Here is a 24,294-nt window from a genome sequence, read left to right as displayed (position 1 = left end):
TATATTTGTCAAACAAAGCTGATGATAAAATACATACTAGGACAGTCGAGGACTTTGCATACTATGACATCTTTTCCTTGACCTTTACAATTATTGGCTGGTCTTCCGAGTGCATTCTCCTGGCAAGTTCGGGTTCTCTCCTGCTGACCAGGACCACATTCTTCTGAGCATTTCGTCCATTTCGTCCACATTGACCATTCTATTTATAATAATACACTGGTTATATCTTTACATCAATAGATTTCAATGTAGTCGAAAATGTAAAAAGTTAACTTGTAATTAACAATATTACGAATATGCTATTTGTAGCCTTGTTTAGCTTCAATTTGTAAAATAGTTCTGTATTATATTTGTATGTACATGTCCTTACAGTCGTCGTATCAATACTCCGTAGTACGTTGTATCGCATCGATACTCTGTTATAGTGGACGCAACTTGACCCCGATGGTTGACCTTTGTATTATAATACATAATGAGGCACAACCTATTATTGAAAAGGAGTGTACGTAAAACACGAGCTGCACGAGAAAAAGGAAATATAAATTTATGTAAATATAAATTAGTGTATTGGAAAGCTTTAACTGATCAAATGTAAGTATATACTTTGATACTGCACTGTATATAAACTAATACCATATAAATGTATACGGCTACCCTAAGCACCCTTGATTTCTAAAATGAAATAATCGATATGAATAATCAGCCTAAGGTCAACCATCGCGGTCAAGTTGCGACTACTATATCCGTTTTAAAGTTTTGTACTCCATGTTGATATTATCGTGTCGTCCTATGTCTAGCCGTGCTGTAAAAGTGGATACATCTTTTATTGGTCAGCTATGCTTTCTCTACTTATAACTTTTTGGCGCGAACTAAAACTTGCACGATCCTCTATGCATCATTTTTGAGAATCGGTTCATACACACATGTTCCTCCTAGATATTTTATAGACCTAACAGTAAACTTTTCTTTTCTTTTTTTAACTGTCATAACCTTTGGACAACTAACCTATATTTATTTATGTGTATTAGTCATAGTCGCATCTGGTAAGGTATTATTTTTGTGATTGTTCATTTCGTAATAACCACGGCAGATGTATTGTTTTATGAACCGCTGTTGCTATTGTTGTATTACACTTAGTATTGTTTCATCTTTTTGGATGAACTGTTTTATGTTTTCAGGTTTTCTTCGTACGTACTTTACTGGTACTGTGTCCAGTAAATGGAATAACTATAAGATGGTTGAGTTTAACTTCGTTAATCCCTTCAACATATTCATGAGCATATTTGTATTAAATTTAAGACATTATTGCTTAACAAACAAAGATTTATGGATTAAGTGGTCGAAGATTTTTACTTTAAGAATATGAAACGGAGAGCAGTGGGTCGTTAGGTAAAATACTTACCGGGCTCAAAACAAGGCGGGAAATCGAAACACTCTACCCTTTCAACAGCGTCTCCACGACATGGTAATCCGCCGTTTGAAGGTGGTGGATTCTCACAGAATCTCTGTCGAATCTTGTAACCATAGGCATAAGCTGCACCTTAAAACACAGGAAATTAACTGGTGTTAAGGTAGTTCAGCACGTTTATTAACCTTAAGTGCCAGCATGATGTCAGTTACCAGAAAAACATTCCGGGAAGTTAGCAAATGTATATATCCTGTACATTAAATGTTAAACAGTCCCCACTACTGTTTTTCGTATTAGAAGAAATGGGGTTTGATGTAAAGTGATCCGAAATAGTAACAAAATAAACAATAGTGTATGGAATCCAATCGTTTTTGGGGATTTGTGAAAAATTAAGGAGACCGACCAATGTATATTTTAAATTGAAAATAGGAAAATCTGTAACTACGAAAAGTGTCATTAAACTCTGTATTGTGGAACTTTTTCTATACGCGAACATGCCATCAAAAGGGCAATATTTCCTCAGGAGCACATTATGAAAATTGTCTGAAGGATCAATAATTTAAAACCGGTCTAACAGAACAAATCAAGTACACGGCCCTACCTTTTTTACTAAATGAATTTTCTTCCGATGCAATGATGCACCAAGAATTGTAACTTAAAGAAATTCTTAATTGTTGAACAATATTTATATCAAACGTGCAGAACTACCTTTGTGAACATACATGAATATTGTTACCAAACTTATTGCACACTGTTCAGTTTGCCAAACATCAGAAAATAAAACTCAACATCATCGCACAGGTCTACGAACATGAATGTTATAGAAACTATTGGCCGTTTGAACGGCATATTTAACTTACAATTTCACTGAACTCTCAGTCGACAGATATTACCAAACACCACTCATACCAAAAGTATTGAATTATTTTAGATTATATTCAAATATTCAGTTAGTTAGGGGAAATATAATTTCAAATTTGCTTTCACTCAAAATTTTCAAGACAATACCGGATTGAACATGTTCAATTTACCTCTTGAGCAGTCGGCCAAACATTTGCCAAACAAGGTCCATTCCGTCCAACCGCCATTGACTGGACAAACAATGTTCGTGTTACACTGCACTCTCTCCTCATTGTACCCCTGGCAACCCATACCAGGACCTTGTGGCGGCGGGTTATTACAGTACCGGACCCGGAACTATATATCAGACAGATTCATAACTTAGTATTTTACAGCTGTCATGGTTACATTTTCAAACACATAAATATTTAAATGTATTGAAACACAAGGGGCTAGCAACAGCAAAACACTCCCATGAAAAGGATTATAATTATATATCATAGGCGTAGGAGCAGGGGGGACCAGCGGGGGCCAGGCCCCCCCAAAGCTAGGAGAGGGGTGGGGGCCAAACTATAGATTGACCCTCCCAATATTTTGGAAAAGAGATATAACTTGCAGTCTAATATAACATTTACTTAGCATCATATAATTCTTTTCAACCTGATTTCTGATTTGCATTTGGTCTTCCCTTGTATTCTGACTTGCTCTTTCCGTAGTGTCAGCACTGAAATCTGTACGCGCCACGCCAAGGATTGTTTGATTACATTTTATAAAAATAATATATCATTGAGCGCAATCACTACAGTTCCAGTTTGAGCATCTGCAAAATCTATGTAACTATTAAGCCTGTTTACGCATGTAAACGTTATGTATTTTTTTGTTTTTCATTGTCCATTAAAGGGAAATGATATCTCCACAACTTTATATCACAATTAGACAAATGCAGCGCTAATTGATTGTATGTCCAGGGCTTCAACAGAGGAATGTAAAAAAAAAAAATGGCACACTTAATTAGAACAATACATATTATGACTGAGTTCAGTGCCTAGTCATATGTGTATTATCAGAATAACTCAATGATTGCTAAAACATAGAGGCTTGAGGGGGCCCCTGTACAAGGCTTTGAGGCTTTGTCATGTATAATGCACCGGGGATACCTTGCTGCACCTACCCACCCCCCCACCCCTCGGTCGAAAAGGTCTGCCCCCCCCCCCCCCCAAAGTTAAACTCGCTCCTACGCCCATGTATATAGACAAGTAGGTGACGGAACCTAGTGACGGAACCTAATTCATGTTATTTTTAATTTTCAGCACCAGCTTATCATTGCAAACAACACTGAACTTGACAGTAATTATTTGAGAAAAACAAGTATTTAAAAAATGACACTAAATCTTCAATAGAAGGAAAACCATTCTTACCTGATATCCAACTCCACAAGAAGAAGAGCAACCAGACCAGCGGCCCCACAAGGACCAGGCACCTTTCTGGTAGCAGGATCTACCTGTATCACATTCTTCCGTTTCCACTTCCCCGCCAGCACAATACATTCCACCATACTGTGGAGCCGGACTGTTGCAGTAACGTAGTCTAAAGGATGGCGTACAGTATGTCGTTTTATCAATATAGATACATGTAATTACATGTAAAACAAAGAAGATGACTTTTAAAAGTATTGCATTCATTATAGACTACCTTATAGAGATGTATGTTTGTTTCAGTGTACGTTCTGAACAGTACGCCACTCGTGAAAACGTGAAATATAAAGTCTGGTGTTCAAGAGTGAAAGATAAGTTGATTTGACATATAAATCTGGTATACACGAGTGAAAAATAGATTCATCTTGAATTTAAAACAAAGAATTTTATTTTTTTAATAATTTACACAAAACTGTACTAGTTTCGTCTGCGTAATGTAACGCGCGACAGCATGATATTATAATGTATATGTAAGAGAAAGTTAACAATTTTACGGGATTCATATATGTTAATGTTACCTGCATTGTGTTATTTTCGTGTGTATTACGCACATCATTGCTTTTGATGGACTTAATAAGATTTTTAATGATATAGTTCTGTGAATATACCAGATATATTTCACTCCCATAAATATTTCAATAATCCAATGAAATTCATAATTAATATTAAATATTTGAACGTATAAATGAAAGAGATTGAAAAAGAGAAATGAAATTCCAAAATATTTAGATGATTGAACCTATGTGCCACATTTAGCTAAAATAAAATGTAATTTACCTTTTGCGTTTACCGATTCCACAGTCAGCATCACATGCCTCCCAATTTGCCCAAGCGCCCCAGTTGCCGTCTACAGGACATGCAACATCATTTTGACATTGACGACGTTCTTGTGGAATACCGAGACAATCCATTCCTCCAAACTGTGGTTTTGGATTAGTGCATGTACGTACCCTTCTTTGGTAACCATATCCACATTTAGCGTCACAAATATCCCAGTTAGACCATGGACTCCAGTTGCCGTCAATATGACAAGGTATTCCAGAGTCACACTGCCTTTTCTCTTTTGCAATCCCAAAACATAGTTTGCCACCAAAAAGTGGTGGTGGATCAGAACATGTTCGAACTCGAAGCTGATAACCTTTTCCGCATTTTGCATCACAAGCCTTCCAAGCCGACCAATGCGCCCAGTTGCCATCCACAGGGCATTTGGGCCCTTCATTGCAAGTCTTCACCTCTTCAGGCACTCCAACACAGAGCTTTCCACCAAGTGATGGGCGCGGGTTGCTACATGTTCTGAATCTATAATGAAATCCGGTTCCACAACTAACAGAACACATGTCCCATTTAGACCATGGCGACCAGTTACCGTCGACAGCACAAGGAACTTTGTTTTCGCAATCAACAATTTCTAACTGTGGTCCACTACATGGTTTACCGCCAGAGCTAGGCCTTGGATTTGTACACTGTCTCCAACGTTCTCTAATTCCAACACCACAAGTAGCATCACAGTTTGTCCACATTGACCAACTCGTCCAAGATCCATCTACAGCACATGGTACTTCAGCTTTACACTTTAACATTTCAACTGATGATCCTGGACATTCCATTCCTCCAAACATCGGTGGAGGATTGTCACACAAGCGAACTCGTTCTTGAACACCCACACCGCAGCTTGCAGAACACATCGAAAACTCACTCCACATTCCCCAGTTGCCATTTACAGCACATGCATAACCTGTATCGCACTGACGAAGTTCTTCTGCAAACCCTTTGCACTTTGCACCACCATAAGCAGGTACAGGATTAGCACATTGTCGTGTCCTCCGTTGCATTCCTGTACCACAGGTTCTTGAACATCCCCCCCAAGGTGACCACAGTGTCCACTGGCCATCTACTGGACAATGTATACCACTGTTACAATCTGCGATTTCTGTTTTTGGACCTTTACACGGCATACCGCCATACTGAGGAGGTGGTGCATTGCATTCTCTAATTCTTTCTTTTACACCAATACCGCATTGCACTGAACATACACTCCATTTGTACCACGCTGACCACTGTCCATCAACTGGGCATGGGACACCACTGTCACATTTAACCATTTCTTGGTCAGGACCTTTACAGACCAACCCGCCATACAATGGAGCAGGATTTGTACACTCTCTATATCGTGTTTTAGTTCCCATTGCACAGCTTGCCGAGCATGCCGTCCACTTTGACCAAAAACTCCATCCCCCGTGAACAGCACAATTTCTCAGGGTGTCACATTTTTTTTCTTCTATGTTAATACCACTACAATCGCGTCCTCCGTACTGAGGAGGGGGTGAATTGCATTCTCTTTTTCTTGAATGGACACCGACACCACACTTGACATTACACGCTGTCCACTTCATCCACATGCCCCATTGTCCATCAATTGCACATGGTTTATGCGTATCACAGTCTATAAGCTCACTTTCAAGTCCATAGCATAAATCCCCTCCAAATTTTGGTGGAGGGTTATTACACTCTCTGTATCTTTCCTGAAAACCTATTCCACACTTGCCAGTACACGGAGTATAGTGTGACCACGATGACCACCCACCATGTATTGGACATGATATTTTGGTATCGCAAGTTCCAATTTCATAAGCTGGTCCGACACATGGTAGTCCTCCATATTGTGGTATAGGATTGTTACAATCTCTATGCCTTTCCACTTCTCCACTACCGCATGTTACGCTGCATTTGGACCATGGATACCAGCCTCCCCAATTTCCATTTACTGCGCATGGCACACCAGTTTTACAACTGATAGTCTCCTCCGCCGGCCCTTTACAATCTACACCACCATACTGTGGCGGCGGGTCATTGCATACACGTGAACGTATTTGTGTCCCCATGTTGCACGTTGCTGAACATGCTGAAAACGTTCCCCACAGTGACCATTGTCCATCAATAGCGCATGGTTTTGGTGCATTACATATTTCTATTTCTTCCGCAAAACCTTTACATGGTGTGCCGCCATACTGTGCAGGTGGATTGTCGCATTTCCGGATTCTTCTTCGTTCACCCGAACCACAGTACGCCGAGCAGCTTGACCATGCCATCCACAGACCCCAGTTACCGTTTATAGGGCAATGTTTTTTAGTATCACAATCGCGCATCTCCTCCGATAGTCCGATACAATCTAATCCACCATAAAGTGGAGCGGGATTGTTACATATTCTATTTCTTATTTTCTTTCCTATACCACAATCCGCCATACATACCGACCATGGTGACCAAAATGACCATGAACCATGTACAGGACAAGACACTCCAGTAACACATTTTTCAGTCTCTTCATGAATTCCCATACAAGGTGCCCCACCGAACTGTGCTGGTGGATTGTCACAAAATCTTTCCCTTTTCCTTACACCAACGCCACAAGTTTCAGAACATCCACTCCACAGTGTCCACAAGGTCCAATGACCGTCAATCGCACACGGTATACCTGCAAAATAACTATTTCATTTAGGCACCCGTGCGTTTTATGCACATTCAATCATAATCATTTAAAACAATCATAAGAAGTCCAAATTTTTATCAACCTTAATGTTTGGTGTGATTTAGGAGCATCATCTACTGTAACTTCTTTTTAAAAAATCAACTTATATTTGCATGTCTTACAAAGGGAAAATTTTCTTCTTAAACCAATGAGAATAAGAAGGAATAGAAACACACTAGCTTCTTATAGTGTGACTTGCTCAACTTGGTTTAAAGAAGGAAGATTTTTTTTTTGAGGGGGGGGGGGGGTAGGGGTTTAACGTCGCACCGCCGCAGTATAGGTCACAATTAGGGCGACTTTCCACCTTTGATGGTGGAGGAAGACCGCAGGTGCCCCTCCGTGCATAATTTCATCACGAGCGGGCACCTTGGTAGAACCACCGACCATCCGTAAGCCAACTAGATTCAAAGAAGGAATATTTATGAACAATATACAGACATCACTGAAAACATTATTTGATACGGGTGGCACGTGATAGTGGATCATACATTTTGCCCTGCTTTGCTTTATTTATATCAAACTTAGTCAGACATCATTGCATGCATTGATAGGAACGTTTGATATTGGTATACCCTATGCTGACATTGGTGAATAACTTGAATATCTTTAATATTTTTAAAAAAGCAATATAAACATTTTTTGTGCATCAACACTACGTTGGGGGTACGTTTAGAATTATACCAAATGACCAGCGTATACTAGGGTATTCGAAAAGAATTTCTAATTGTGTCGTTGCTTGATATCCCCGTAGAACTTGAAACTAATCAATATATACCTGTATAGCGCTATCCAATACCTACACAATGATGTATTTATGTGCCCATAAATCTAATTGAATGATAAATAATTTTCAATTTGAATTACACGCAGTCGTTGACTACTGTAGTACAACTGCTTGCTAAGATGGAAAAAGAATTTTGATTATGTGCGAGAGTCGATCGACAATGCACCCAAATCAGGAAGGTCAAAGTCTGAATCTGGTGACGAAAATGGAAAATTAGGAAGATTTCTGCCAGGTGGGTGCCTCATTTGTTTAATGATGGTCAAAAGAAAAACAAAGAGTTTAAATAGCTAAATAATTGCTCAAAATATTTAAAAAATATGATGAAAAGAAATTTGAAATTCAGTCACTAGCGATGACCTTTGGGTTTATTATTTTGAACCTGTTAGGAAGGTTAGCAATAAAATCTTGGCCACCAAAACAGCATAAGACCAGTAATTGCTAAACGCGCGTAAAATGTAAAGAATGTTTTGTATGCAATCTTCTTCTTTGGTGAAGGTGTTATGTTGCATTACAGGTGCCAGGCAAAAGCGTTACTGGAAAATACTACAAACATTTGGTATTGAAGAAGTTGAAAAAAATACAACCAGAAACGGTGCCTAGTCGCGAGTTTCAAACATGTCCGACTTCTACATGATAATGCCCCAGCCCATGCGTCTGCCATTGTTACAATTTTGTTTTTGCAAAAATAGAAGGTAACAGTTTTACTACACCCTAAATATTCACCAGACCCTGTTTCCTTGTGACTTCTTCCTTTTTTCGAAATTGTAAACCTTCCTCACTGGACGGAGATGCCGGTCCAGACAGGCGCTTGGATCTGCGGTATACCAGTACCTTACTAGTATACCTAAATCAGCGTACCGTGACACATTCCGGAAGTGGATTCAACGACTGATTTTGTGTGTGCATTTCCAGCCATTGGAAGTACTTTGAGCGCACGAAATAAAAACGTTTGTGATTACTTACATTTTGAAAGTTCCAGATCAAAATAAGCAATTCCTTTTCGAGCACCCCTCGTACATTAACACGATACACATTTAGTTTCCATGATACCTATATAAACACATTTTAAAAACCATTCGTACCTGTAACACAGTCCTGTGTTTCCCTGGCCGGTCCCTTGCATTGTAGACCACCGTACTGTGGTATAGGTGCGGTACATTTCCTGTACCTACTGTGTTTACCGGTACCGCATGTGACACTACACATATCCCAGTCTGTCCATAGTGTCCAGCCACCGTCAATTGGACAAGATACATCTAAATACACAATCAAAATAAAAGCAACAATCATGTATTTGCTCAATGTACATAGAATTGTTTCTTATCTAGAGCCTCTGACACCACACCATAAAGAAAGTATTTACGATCCCTATATATAGTATGATACACTGTATATTAGTATTACAATTGCATTTTCCTTCTGATCTGGTGTCGGTGAATGAATAGAGGGTATTTGTTTGTTATGAGTGAGTATGGAAAATATCTCACTGAGAGGTGAGAAAATTTCAAATATTTTTACGAGCGCGTCTTTTTATTTTATGCTTAATTACGTTGAGATGTGCATTTTTCAACAAATTTTAATCTCAGTGCGGGAAACAGACGCGCGTAAACGGACATGACGTCAGACGTGTTGTGACGTTAGAAAGACGCACACAACATAAAGTTGTTTTATTTTATTTTTTGCTGCATAATGTTATGAAATTCTCATTAAATTAAATAATCTGAATCGAGAAATGTACTATAAAGAACAAAGTATACGTACTACAATTTTCATCCTGTTTTAAGCAAATAATTTAAAATCTATACTGTACAAGTAGATCGGCATTTACAGTGGGTGATATGCAGTGAGTGATATGGATTATATCTCACTGATAATACACAGTATTAAATAAAACTATTGCAACTTCTTTTAAAACATATTAAAAAATCACTTTTTTATATGAAAGAATATGTACTAGACGTATATGTATGTATTTTACACATTTTGTCTTGTTAGATAGCACTTAAATTCAGAAAGTCATGTTACCTGTTTTGCACGGCATTACGTCTGTGTCTGGCCCTTTACACATTAGACCTCCATACAGAGGACTTGGGTTATTGCATACTCTGACCCGTATCTTTTCTCCAGCTCCACAGGTTGATTGACAGGTACTCCAGGGAGACCAGAATGACCACCCGCCATGTATCACACATTTCTTATTAGTATCACACTTCGTTTCCTCCATATTAGAGCCTACACATTTATTTCCTCCATACTGCGGTGGAGGCGAATTACACTCTCGAGTTCTCGCATGAAGCCCTATGCCACATTTTACATTACACGGTCCGTATTCACTCCAAGAACCCCAAAGTCCATCAATAGGGCATGCAATTAAAGTATCACATTTCAGTATTTCCTCTTGAAGTCCAACACAGTCAGGACCACCATATTGTGGCATTGGATTATTGCAGTTTCTGACTCGGGTTTGAGTACCTACACCACACGATACACTACATGGACCTGGTGGAGACCAATTTGACCATCCGCCTGGGACAGGACAATGTATACCAGTGTCACAATCCTCTGACATTACATTAGGACCTTTGCATATTTGGCCACCAAAATTGGGTTTCGGATTATTACATTCTCTTTTTCTTTCTCTTTTGCCAATTCCGCAATTACCGAAACACGGAGCCCATTCATACCATAATGACCATCTTCCGTCTATAGGACAATATTTACCAGTGTCGCAGTGGAGTACATCCAAGGCAGGGCCTTCGCAGTCTAATCCTCCAAATTTTGGAGCAGGGTTCGTGCAACTCCTTGTACGATTTTGTACGCCGATGCCACAGTCGACATTACAGGGCCTAAATTGTGACCACTGTGTCCAAGCGCCATTGATAGGGCACAGTTTTCCCGTATTACATGTTATGTCTTCTGTGTTTCCACCGTAGCATATGCTACCTCCATACTGCGGCCGAGGGTTATCACACAATCTTGTTCTAGTTTTCGTACCGATACCACAATTCACACTGCACTTGCCATAGGAAGTCCATGGACCCCAGTCACCATCTATAGGGCAATGTACACCCGTAACACAATCACCGGTGTCGTCTTGAGGACCTACGCAGAATTTTCCACCATATTCTGGGGGAGGATTTGTACATGTCCTTGTTCTAGCATGTACTCCTATACCACATGATCTGGAACAATGAGTCCACTTTGTCCAAGGCGCCCAGTGTCCATCTACTGGGCAGAAGATGTCTGTATTACATTTCCGTACTTCTTCTGCATTTCCTGGACAAATATCTCCGCCATACTTTGGTGGTGGATCTGTACATGTGCGGATCCTTTGTTGCAGTCCGTCTGCACAGGTAGCAGTGCAGTCACTCCATACTGACCATGGGCTCCAGTTTCCTATGACCGGACAAGGGACTCCAGTATCGCATACAGTACTATCTATCGCCGATCCAAAGCATGGATCGCCACCATACTGAGCAGGTGGATTGTTACAAATACGCAGACGAGACTGTGTTCCAGCCTCACACGTAACATCACACGGCAACCAATCTGACCAAAAACTCCACATTCCATTTATAGGACAAGAAACGCCCGTGTTACATACTTTTTCTTGTAGAGAATCACCTTTACATAATCTGCCGCCATACATTGGTTTAGGATTAGTACAAGACCTTTTTCTTGTTACTACCCCAACGTCACATGTCACGGAACATGAGGTCCAAGCAGTCCATATTTCCCAGTCCCCGTGAACGGGGCAATGAATACCAGTGTCACAAACTGCTTGGTCAGAATCTGATCCAGGGCATGGTTTTCCTCCATACATTGGTATTGGGTTGTCACAAAATCTTGTCCGTTCTTTAATACCACTGCCACAATCAACCGAACATTGTGTAAACGGTGACCATGCTCCCCAATTTCCGTTGATAGGACAGAATATTCCAGTATCACAGATTCGTTCTTCCTTAAATATTCCTTTACATGGGACACCGCCATATTCAGGTACTGGTGAATTACAAAGCCTTGTTCTGTACTGTAAGCCTTCCCCACAATCAACAGAGCATCTGCTCCATTTAGACCATAAAGAGAATCCGCCATGTATTGGACACTTAATCTTAGTATCGCAGACGGCCCCTTCAGTACTGTCCCCTATGCACACCTTTCCTCCATACTGTGGCATTGGAGAATCACAAACTCGAATTCTTTGCATCATTCCTGTCCCACATGATACAGAACAGGGAGAGTAGTCTGACCACATGCTCCAACCACCGTGTATTGGACATTTAATTCCGGTATCGCATATAGTTTCTTCCGTATCGTGACCTTTGCAAGGGTTTCCACCATACATTGGTGGTGGATTGGAGCACTGACGTGTCCTAACTGAGCTACCAGATCCACAATCCTTAGAACAGGCAGTCCAACCAGACCACAGAGTCCACGACCCATGTACAGGGCATTTGATTCCAGTCTCGCAAGGCCGTTCGTCGTACCCTTTTCCATGACAGTCATCGCCGCCGTACATTGGAACTGGATTTGAGCAATATCGTTTTCGTTTCTGCATTCCAGCGCCACATTTAACATCGCAAGGACCGAAACCTGTCCAAGCACTCCATCCGCCGTTAACTGCACATGATGTGCCAGTATCACAATTGCGTGTTTCCAGTGGATGACCGGCACAGTCACCACCCCCATATGAAGGATGTGGGTTATTGCATTCCCTGTTTCGTTGTTGCGTTCCAAATCCACATGTCACTGAGCATTTTGTAAATGCTGACCAAAGTCCCCAGTTACCATCAATGGGACAATAAATTCCGGTATCACACATTTGTTCTTCTTTTTCCAAACCTACGCATAGATGACCGCCATATGAAGGTGCAGGATTATTGCACTGTCGAAAACGCCTTATAATACCAACGCCACATTTCTTATTACAATGTGTAAACTCTGTCCAAGGACCCCATTCGCCGTTTACAGGACAAAACACTCCAGAATCACACGGTATTTTTTCAAAATCTGCGCCCACACATGAATCTCCTCCAAACATTGGAGCTGGGGAGTTGCATATTCTTGTACGTGTCTGCACACCTTTTCCGCATTTTGCTTCACATATGGCGTAGTCTGTCCATGGGCCCCAATTTCCATGGACAGGACATTTAGTTCCTGTGTCACATGGCAGTTTTTCAAAGTCTGGACCAGGACAAGGTGCGCCATTATATTGTGGAAGGGGACTGTTACATATTCTTGACCTTTGCATAAATCCTACCCCACAAGTCTCGGAACAAGAAGAGAGATCACTCCATGCTGACCAACCTCCGTCAATTGGACACATAACTCCTGTTTCACACGGCATCTCTTCATACTCGAGACCTAAACAATTTTTACCACCATACTGCGGCATTGGACTATCGCAAACTCTCTTGCGCGAGATCATGCCTGTGCCGCAATAAACAGAACATTTTGTCCACATTGTCCAAAGTCCCCAGCCACCATGAACCGGACATTGTTTTCCTGTATCGCATGGTCGCTTTTCCATACCAGGACCTTTACAAGCTAGTCCTCCGAATTTAGGGGCAGGGTTATCACATGTTCTTATTCTACTTTGCATCGCGGTTCCGCACTCAGCTTCGCAAATGCTCCATTTGCTCCATAAAGACCACTTACCATGAATTGGACATTTTAAACCCGAGTCACATTTTATAAACTCAGTATTCGGTCCTGAACAATCATTCCCTCCGTACATAGGAACCGGGGAGTTACATTCTCGCACTCTCTTTGTCGTTCCTACACCGCAATCAACAGGACATGGTAATGGTTTCGACCACTTGGACCATCCCCCATGAATTGGACACATTGTTTTTGTATCGCACACATCCTCTTCTATAAGACTGCCTTCACATTCAAGACCTCCAAACTTTGGTGAAGGATTATTGCATAAACGATGTCGCTGGCGAAATCCAATGCCACATGAAGCAGAACAATGACCCCAAGGAAGCCAATGTGACCAAAAACCGTGAACTGGACAGCTTATTCCTGTATCACATTCTCTTTCCTCACGGTCTAACCCAACACAGTAAGCACCACCATACTGTGGAGCAGGGTCGATGCAGGCTCTAGTCCTGCCCTGGAGTCCACGTCCACAGTCAGCGTTACATGTAGAATATTTTGTCCACTTACTCCAACCTCCGTCAATTGGACATATTTTATAGGTATCGCAATGCTGTTCATCTACCGGAGAACCAATACAGTCCTTGCCTCCATGCATTGGAACTGGATTGTTACATAGTCTAAATCGTCTAGTTTTCCCAGTTCCGCATTTTGCTGAGCACGGTGCAAAATCTGTCCAAGCAGACCATTGTCCATCAATAGGACATGCAATGCCTGTATCACAGTTTTGTTTTTCTGCTTTTGGACCTTCACACATAGCACCTCCATATTTTGGCGGTGGACTGTCGCAAAATCTTTTTCGTTTACGAACTCCCGTACCGCATTTTGCTGAACATTCAGTAAACTTGGTCCATTGTCCCCATTCACCATTGATCGAACATGGGATTCCCGAGTCACACGGTTCAAAAATAACTGATTCTCCAACGCAGGGATTTCCACCATACTGCGGAAAAGGGCTGTCGCATTCCCGTGTTCGCTTCTGCATACCAAAACCACAAACAGCGTCACACTTACCAGATTGAGTCCATGGTCCAAACCCACCATGGATAGGACAGTGTTTACCCATGTCACAAACAGTTTCTTCTAATGCTGAACCTGTAAGCATTTTTAAAAATAAAAACTGTTGGAAAATATAACACCAAGAAATAACAAAATATATTTCTTAGAAACCAATTATTGTTCACACTTATTAAATAAAATTGTCACATTTTATCATAATTTTCAGGATAAAAAAAAATTAATTGCTTAGAGTGGCATATCATATTGTGTCTTTCCTTCATGTAAAACATCTGCCAAGCATGCTCAATTTCGTACAGAAGGTCAGCAGCCTTATACAGGAGCGGGCAAGCTTAATCTAATTTGTTGAAATTACACACTAGAAAAATCTGATAACTTTCAAATCTGTAATGAATGAGCCAGTCATCTTTCTTTTTCCTACGAATCCAATATTTACACCTACTCTGTCGGCGAGCTTCTATACCTACATATGCGTAGCAACACAGCACAAATACTTCAGGTAAACGGTGCCTCTGGACTATGATTATATGCTATGGAATACTTTTTTTGCTAGCCAAAGATTCGCTTGTCTTGTCTTGTCTTTATGAATGAGCTTGTCCGAACAACATACATGTATATGATGCATAGAGCTAAGTAAGAAAGTGATTTGATGTCACATACCACTGCATAATATAGATTTAAATTACTTATGAAAGTTTAGGTGAGGTATTTGTTATTTAGGTATTTTAGCTGTTTCAGGTATCAAAATACAAAGATATAACACACTATCGAACGGGTTGTAAACACTGGCTCCCACTCTTTGTGGAGGTGAGTTGAAAAAAGAGCCAGTGAAACTTCCAAGACGGCTCTAATGACCGGAACTACACGAGAAATGTAAACAAAGACAGAGGGTGAGTTTAAGTTTTACTTTCTGTAACAAATTTAAGTCCTTATCTCAAAAGAGGGGCAATGCTATTCCACTCAAAGTTGGTTAAACTTGTTATATATGCAGGTCGATTTGCAGAGCGAAGGCATTTCTTGACGTGTGAACTTTTGAAAGTTGTGAAATAGGACTAAATTAAACCGAAAGTAGACATATGTCTATGTATTTCGCCTACAAGTCAGATATTTCAAAGTCACCGTTCGGATGTTGTTGAAAAGAATGTCTTATTACTGTATAATCTACGTGATTTGTTGGCGGATTACTACCGTCAATGTGTATTTTTGGCCAAGATGAGGAGCCAGCGACTCGGAGAAGGCGCTTCTAAAGAACCAGAGTGGGAGCAAATGCACATTTAATATCAGGGTGTTCAGCACTTTTATGTTATCAGCAAACGATCTGCTTTTCTTCAATTGCATTTAGATATATATCTTGTCTCTTTTGTTACATATGTAATGGAACTCGGAACATACCGTCATTAGTTGTATACATTTGATAGTTGCAATGTAAGGGGGCTTTCCAATATGACAACAGTTTTCATAAACAACGAACTTTAGAATTTAATTGAATAGTGAAAACATTTTGGCAATCGATATGATTACAAATTTTGTCTTTTCTCGGAATTTCACTTTTATTTTCAGTTTTTGCTTTGCTGTGTTTTTAATCATGCTTTTAAACTTTAAGGTTTTTGTAATGCCGAAAATTTATGATGGAATGTTATAAATACTATAGGTATTATTGCACTATGGCATTACTTATTATGTCCAAATACTAAAATACAGTTCCAGATTTTCTTCTTTATTATTCTTCAGTGGAAAACCACACAGTTTAAAGTAACAATTAACAGTTTTCACGTGGATATCCGTAAAATATAACAATTAGAAAAAAGATTTAAGTATTAACAATTCTAGCGTTCTAGTGGAAAACCACGATGTTTTTACTTGGAAATCCAAATATCTTCTTCCAAACTTGCTGTATATTTTTTCTCAGCAAATCATAACTGACCAATTGAAATGATCCTTATTGTAAGTGCAATTAACAGTATAAACCAATCAAATTCAAAAAAGCATACAGGGTAATAAAATTACAAGTATTTGAAATATTAAGAAGTTTTGACAGCTATCAACACCTTATCAGTCAGGAAGTCTTAACATTTAAATTATCAAGTCAGTCACAATGACCATATCACTAATAGATTTAGAAGCCTTTTAGCACATTCTGGACTATCGATGATTAAAGTGCATAAATGTGTCAAAGTTGAGCCAACAATAAAGTTTTGACAAGTGTCATGAAAACATAAAAAGAATTTTCGTTATTTAAATTTTTAGCAACACAAACCTATTGAATAATTTATCCTTCTATATTAAAAAATTACCTTTTTTTTGCTTACTGATTTTTAACGATTTTTCACTGCACAACATTTTAGTGAAAGTTTTACTGATGAACTTGTAACATGTCTTGTTTTAATAAAAAATATGAAACAACATCACTAAATTTTACAGCAAAAAGCTATTATACCACATATTCGAAAAGTAATAAAAACAATTAAAATGGCATGTTTCGAGATATTTATTCCCCGATTCAAATCGAAGGAATTTTGTTTTGTCATTGTCCGTATCCGTTCGTCTGCCGTTCTGAATCCATAGCTGTGTTTTCAAAATTTATATTGAGTTACAAAATTTGTTATTGTTTGTAGGATAAATAAAAACAATGCCAACGTATGACATATATTTAAGGGTGTTGAACATTTTATAGCAACCATAGCTGCGTATTCAAAATTCATATTGAGTTACAAATTTTGTTATCGTTTGTATATACAGCTATAGAACGACAGAGAAATGAACACGGACAATGTCCGCGACAACTGTATCCCTCAGTTTCTAACGGGGAATAAATACCTCATCAATGGTATCAAGAATATCAGTTAGAAGGAATGAACTACGTTTTAAATAATGTAGTTACCAGGGCAAGTCTTCCCACCATGTTTGGGTAATGGATTATCACATTGCCGGGCTCGCATTTTTATTCCCATGCCGCAAGTCTTGGAACACAGCCCCCATTCCGACCAGAAAGACCAGCCTCCGTCAACTAGAAGAAACATAACCTATGCTAATTTGACCCATACCATGAGAAAACCAACATTGTGGCTTTGCGACCAGCAGGGATCCAGAACAGCCTGCGCATCCGCGCAGTCTGGTCAGGATCCATGCTGTTCGCTAACAGTTTCTCTAATTCCAATAGGATTTGAAAGCGAACAGCATGGATGCGCAGGCTGGTCTGGATTCATGCTGGTCGCAAACGCACTTTTTTGGTTTTCTCATGGCGCGGCTCATTTATGTAAATCATTTTTACAAAAAGCAAAATCGTTATTTATAGTACTTCTGAGAGTTCCAGTCACTCTTATATTTAATTTTGTTTTTGTTGCATTGAATAAAGTGCATTATCTAAACGTTGTAAAAGTTGCGAATGGAAGATCTTATTTCTCAAACTGCATAACTTGTGGTTCCTTACTTGTCTGTTTTTTGATACAAGATTTTGAAAATTCGTGGACTTACCTTATCCTTTCACATTTGTATGCTATTAATAATTTTCACAAAGTATGAAATATAAATACGTGTTGCAAAGTAAACTATGAAATATATTAAGCTTTTACCTCAGCGAATTGTCAACATAAAATATGGTGTTGTTTACTGACAAATCATGTAAATATGTAGCTGTTTACCAACAAACTATACAAACAGTTACCCGGGCATGCTTTCACAATGCACTCTACGACCTCCACGTATTTCCCGCGGCAGGCAGCACTCGGCTCACCACTCAACGTCAAGCAAGTACGGGATCGAGTTCTAGACCCTATACCGCAAGGTGAAGAACATGGTGTGAACTCTGTCCATCGTGTCCAGTGACCCATAGTGTTATCTAAAACAAATACATCATAATATAATATAGTGTATGTATATTTTAGTGATTTTGCTTCTTAAATAAAGACCTTAGGAAATATAATTGTTCGTTTAGAAAAGATTATAAAAACATTTCTTTCAACATTTCGCCAAGAATTGCAACTATCGTCAAGACAATTAACGTGTAACAAATGATAAAGTGATATAACCGACAAAGGTCAACCTGGCATGTTTTTGTGGTGTTAGTCTTTTCATGTTGAACATTACTTTCTGTTTATAAAATAACTAATGACAATAAGACGATTTAGCGTCATCAATCAAAACACGTTCTACACTATATATATTTAGATGAAATAACGTTTTTTTATTTGACATATCTAAAATGTCACTGTGTCACAGCAGATTGGTAAAAGCGTCATAAATTATAGCACAATGACAAAAATCTGTGATTTTAGGGGGAAAAAGAAAGCACCTTTGTTTATGCAAATCAAAAATTTCTAACTTACTAATGTCGTTTGCACGTTCGGATCAAGACAGTTCAACAATGTAGAATTTTGTTAAACCCTGATTTTTTAAAATTTCAGAATATACTTAAGAAAATACGACAAATAAAACATTATAGATATAGTGACGTTGTCGTTTTAATAAATTTACTCATGGACCGCAATTAATTCTTACTTCCGTATGCCGAATCCAGACCTTTATTCAACGTTATTTGGATATATGACGTTACGCCATTACTCCCTGTATCTACCTTAATTAAGTGAAATACATAGGGAATGAAATACATTCTGACAAGTCAAGGCTACGAAGGAACAAAAGAAGAATGCATATAGGAAAAAAGACTTATAGAACATTAATTATTGTATTTTATTTTTTTCACTCAAATGAGAATAATATTGAAAATGGATCAATGTGTTTGAGATAAGAAATTTTGTGTCTTCGTGTTTATGGCGCGAACTGGTGGTTTAAGTAAGATTAATGAATTTAAATTGGATTATATATTTATCATAAATGGAAAATTAAGTTAATTTATTTTCTTATATATAATTTGACTTTATTAATGGTCCTAAATTAGAACTGTTTTGTTCACAAATTCTGAATTCCAGGAATTCGTGTCACGAAAATAAATAATGAACGCATATGACAAGTCGTGACGCTATCTTTTTTAAACATTTTATTTAAACAACAGCTAATTTAGAAGTTAGTTTTGGGAAGACTGCTTTTTACCAGAAATTCATTTGAATCCGTTCGATAAACTTTACAAAAAACGTTTAGTTGCAACATAAGGCCTAAAAAAATCTTTGTTTCCGGTAACATGCTCAAAAAAATTAGCGTAGGTAGGTTGAAAATTTTTTTTTTTGGAATTTTTTTTTTTTATTAAGGGAGACTTTTCTGAAAATATTTTTGTGTAAAAAAAATGAATACAAACAAGGGGGTTATGCCTTTAGAGCATCAGTAAGTCGATTTTTAACATCACTGAGCATGTTTAAAGCATAAAAAGTGCAGTTTTGCATTTTCTTGTTAAAAAGCTGAAAAAATATTCTCCAAGGCCATAAAAACATTTAGGGTCGGGCCAAAAATTTAGGGTAGGTCGGAATACCGGAAACAAACAATTTTTTTACGCCTAATGAACCATAAGCGGCAGTTAGACAAACATATAACTAAACTATACATTGTATGCGTACGTCGATATTCGGAAAATGACTACTGCATTTCTTTTATACACAAAAAAGCTATCTTAGTTGTTGATATCTTATAATTTCAATAACTTCTAAAATACTGCAAGATGTCTTTGGATATAACCGTAATTAACGCAAGATGTTCCTGATTTTTTATTCACTTTTAATGTGATTATTTACATTATTAAATACATTTTAAAAAAATTAGGGTGTCATAACATCCAGAATACCCAGTATACTTACCAATACATGGCCGCATATGACACATGCGGGTTACTGCTGGAAAGCCGCGGCAGTTCTGTCCACCATATGCGGGCTTAGGATTGTCGCACAATCGGAAGCGCATCTGGTAACCAAGGCTGCATGTACCGGAAGCTGAACACAAGTTCCAGTCTGACCACTGAGACCATCCACCGTGGATAGGATCTGACAGTTTAAACAAAAACAAAATAGTTTTGAATCATCTCTTACCGTTTGAATTGTAATGTTGACAGTATATTCAATTTTTACATAACTTCTTGTATAATTCGCCGGTAGATCGTTTACAAGTGCTATTGACCAGTCCATGGATCAGCACAAAATTTTACTGGGCTAAATTCAAAACTTGAAGAAAAAGCATATGAACATATATTTCTGATGTCATGTAATAAATCACTTACTGAACGGCTTACCGGTCAAGAGTCAAAAGTACATACTATTAAAAGTCACAATAGCTGTATATCACGGAGAACTTTCAAAAATGTACACTTTCATCACGAATGAAGAAGATTTTTTTAACAGGAAATTATTATATTAACTAGATATCGACAAACTTGTAATAGCTGAGGCTTGATTTAGATATTCGTAAAAATAATAATTGATGCACATGTAAAGCATGTCAGTTATAAGTAATTGATGGCGTTTGAAATGAATTAACAGGCAAGAAAATCGGTTATTATGTGAAATATTTCTCCCATAGCGTGCGGCAACGAGACAAGTATCACATGTGCAACAATCTAACGAGGTTTTTTTCCCAACACTACTTTTGAATTATGTTTCACTCTTTGGTTTTCAACGGGTTTTCTTTGGATACAATGTGCTGTATAGAGGAAACTAATAAATTTATGAGAAAATGAAGATATTCGATTGTTGAGAGATAAAACGGCCAACATTTGTGAATTATATGCAAATATGAACTCAAATTTCATTTCCGTAAACCCAGTGACAGTTTATGCTTGTAGATTTAGTTCGGCGAGTCCATATGGCTTCTATCGACGCACTAACATTATATATATACTGATGAATGCTGTCGTGACACATCTAGATCTGTCTCATATTATAAATGAAGATTTATCGTTCATTGATAATACCAAAGAAGTATTTTATAGCTCTTTGATAATACATACAACATTCCTTTATGCTTCATGCCTTAACATGTTCGTTACTGGTAGGTGGGACCGCACAACGCTCCCTCTGCATAACGCTTCCCACTAGCATAATATGGAAGGGGCATATACATTGTACTAGCTTAAACCTAATTCCATGCAGGCTAATGTTAAACTTGTATGGTATGTAACTCAATAAAAATACGAGAGATGAGAGAAGGTGCAACTAACTACGGTGTGTTACAACGAATCCTATAGTCAAGACAGGCGTCGGGTCATCACGATGACATGATTCCGTAAAGATTCTTGTTGCAGCGGTAAGATGCGGAAACGGGGACGACATCGACGAGAAAAGCAACCTCTACGGGGGAAACAGACACGAGTTAAGATTTTACTCCAGTAAATTATAACGTTGAAAACCGATGACGACGTCGATGACGATGATGATGATAATTTGCATGAGTTATTAAAATAATTCATCACGGTCGGATTTGAGCGTAATGATTGTTGACTATCTCAAAATAGTACGTACATGTCGTCCGCAAAATTCCATGCAGAAAAGTACGTATGAAGCCCCTGGGGATATGAGGTACTCATAACGCTCTACAGGATATAAGAGACTGGGAGTGTTATTCACGGACTCACACAGATATTTAAAAATCAACCTAAAAGTTAGAGTCTCCTTATTTTTGTGAATGTGATTGATATATAAGCATGACATACAAACAAATGTGATATACAAGCAAATATAAGCACACTTCTCTCATTTCTGCTACAGTATATTGAACTTCAATAAAATTCTAACAATGCTTCACAAAGACTTGAAACCAATTTCTCACATAACACTAATCAATTTTAAGTGTTAGATTGAGGCATATGTTTAAAACCTTGGTACAGAAGGTATTACGGTCACTAGCAACTGCCTTTAGCGGCAACAGAACCTTTTTTGCAAATATCTGTAGAAGCTTTATACTAAAAAGAAAGTGAGGGTAGATTTCCCGTAAGTACAGAGATACCAAACACAGCCAGAGAGCCATGCGTCGTTAGATTAGGTCAGCAATAAAAAAGAAACTGTAGTGGATACCTAGATACCAAGGTGACCGAATGGATCCGCTTAAAGAGTCTCTCCCTTCTCCAAGTGAGATCACGGGGATGGATGGCGTTCAACAGATAATGTTTCGTAATTTTTCTTATGCATGTTCCAAATTTTTAAACATTCAAATTGAGCATCTTATAGGCACACTGTATTAATTATATGGAATACTGGCATACGGCAATGCTTTCATTTCGAAAATTATCAATCATATAGGTATATAAAAACACATTATTCAATTTGTTGACAATCAGTGTTGACAACATACGTGTTTAATAGTTCATTTTATGATAATGTTTCTGTCATTTGTAACTGCCGTTTATTTGCATATTTTATTGATGTTGATTGTTACTTTTTCATTTGTCCATAATGTATTACGTTATCTTAATCAAACATTATTTTTTATTCGACTTCTGTTCTGTACATCCCGCTTCCTTTTCTTCGACTTCGGCGGAAAAACAAAGACAAAATAACTACACAGTATGACGATATGGTTGCAAAAAATATACAAAAGATGTACTGAGTAGTTATATCGATTCATGACAAAAATGTCCCGAACTACGATTATAGCAGAAATGGTATCAAGGATTAGTTCGTCATTAATAATATTTACACATATGTATATATGTAAAAATCGCAACGTGACGTTTCTTTTATCTGTTTTCAGTGGATCGTTTGATTTTAACGTTGTATTTTCTATCAAACTAATTTTACTGGTACAGCGCGGAAGAGTCGATTTTTTTCAAAGGACGAAGATGTACGTAGTTTCTTTCAAGATCATAACAGTATACGCACCTCCATATCAAAATCTAAAAGCATATTATAAGTGTGATACAGCAACTAATAATTCTTTTTTTGCAGATCCAATAATTGCGTTCGACGCCCGACGCCGTTGCCAAAATGCGGGTAAAAGAACTTTCTTTTTATGCTGACACGGATTTACTATACCTTATATCTATTTTTTTTTCAGACAGTTTTGACATCTTATTTTCTGATAATAGGAAAACCTGTTAGCTCTGCCGAGCATTTTATCAGTTTTATTCAACGAGTTTAATAAATTCAATGTGGAAAGTCACAAATGTAATATTCTTTTTAGCACATGTTAGCTTTTCCTGTCGAAACATCAAAATTTCTACTTTCTTTAACTATTATAAATAAGTCAATTTGACCAACGTCTTCTTTACTATGAACGACGTCGACGCCAAAGCTTTATTACACTAGTATATATATATGATTAGTGTATAATCATTTTTATGTAATGGCTTTATTACACTCCCGCGACGTCAAACATGTGATAAATTAAGATATTCATGGGTAAAGAAACGTTTATGTCCAAAACAAACTGTCCATAAAACTATTTTACAGTGACAGTATACGTAAGTCTATTGTTAATAACTAAGTTAGTTTGCCAGTCAATAGATAGTTCGTTCTTCATACCTCGGACAAATAGTTCTGACTATTAACCGGCAAGTTTTTCAGAAAATATATACTGTTTTCAGACTTCAGTGCTAACCTTTCAGTAACTCGCCACGCCCATAACAAAAAACAATTTTCTCTTTGTAGTCGACGAAACGTCGTATTTTTTCGCTTTAAATTTGACAATGTCAAATTTTATATTTCCT

The 24,294-nt window shown here is 38.1% G+C and overlaps 1 protein-coding gene across 4 annotated transcripts in view; it reads right to left on the bottom strand.

Moving 5' to 3' along the window:
- Nucleotides 1-24,294, bottom strand: part of LOC123556674 (SCO-spondin-like) — a 103,947-nt gene that overhangs the window by 23,283 nt on the left and 56,370 nt on the right. For all 4 annotated transcript variants that reach the window (XM_053542934.1, XM_053542933.1, XM_053542935.1 and 1 more), the window contains exons 4-13: nt 20,459-20,641; nt 18,379-18,552; nt 17,596-17,721; nt 10,062-14,792; nt 9,119-9,292; nt 4,501-7,198; nt 3,667-3,835; nt 2,440-2,605; nt 1,403-1,540; nt 38-199 (exon numbers count right to left, since the gene is read on the bottom strand). In XM_053542934.1, the coding sequence (XP_053398909.1) occupies nt 38-199; nt 1,403-1,540; nt 2,440-2,605; nt 3,667-3,835; nt 4,501-7,198; nt 9,119-9,292; nt 10,062-14,792; nt 17,596-17,721; nt 18,379-18,552; nt 20,459-20,641 (8,721 nt within the window). The remainder of the gene's footprint in view (nt 1-37; nt 200-1,402; nt 1,541-2,439; nt 2,606-3,666; nt 3,836-4,500; nt 7,199-9,118; nt 9,293-10,061; nt 14,793-17,595; nt 17,722-18,378; nt 18,553-20,458; nt 20,642-24,294) is intronic.

Source organism: Mercenaria mercenaria, chromosome 5 (genome assembly GCF_021730395.1).
Source record: "Mercenaria mercenaria strain notata chromosome 5, MADL_Memer_1, whole genome shotgun sequence".
Classification (NCBI taxonomy): Eukaryota; Metazoa; Mollusca; class Bivalvia; order Venerida; family Veneridae; genus Mercenaria; species Mercenaria mercenaria.
Note: the sequence above shows the minus strand (reverse complement) of the source record. Positions and strands in the feature narration are given on the sequence as shown.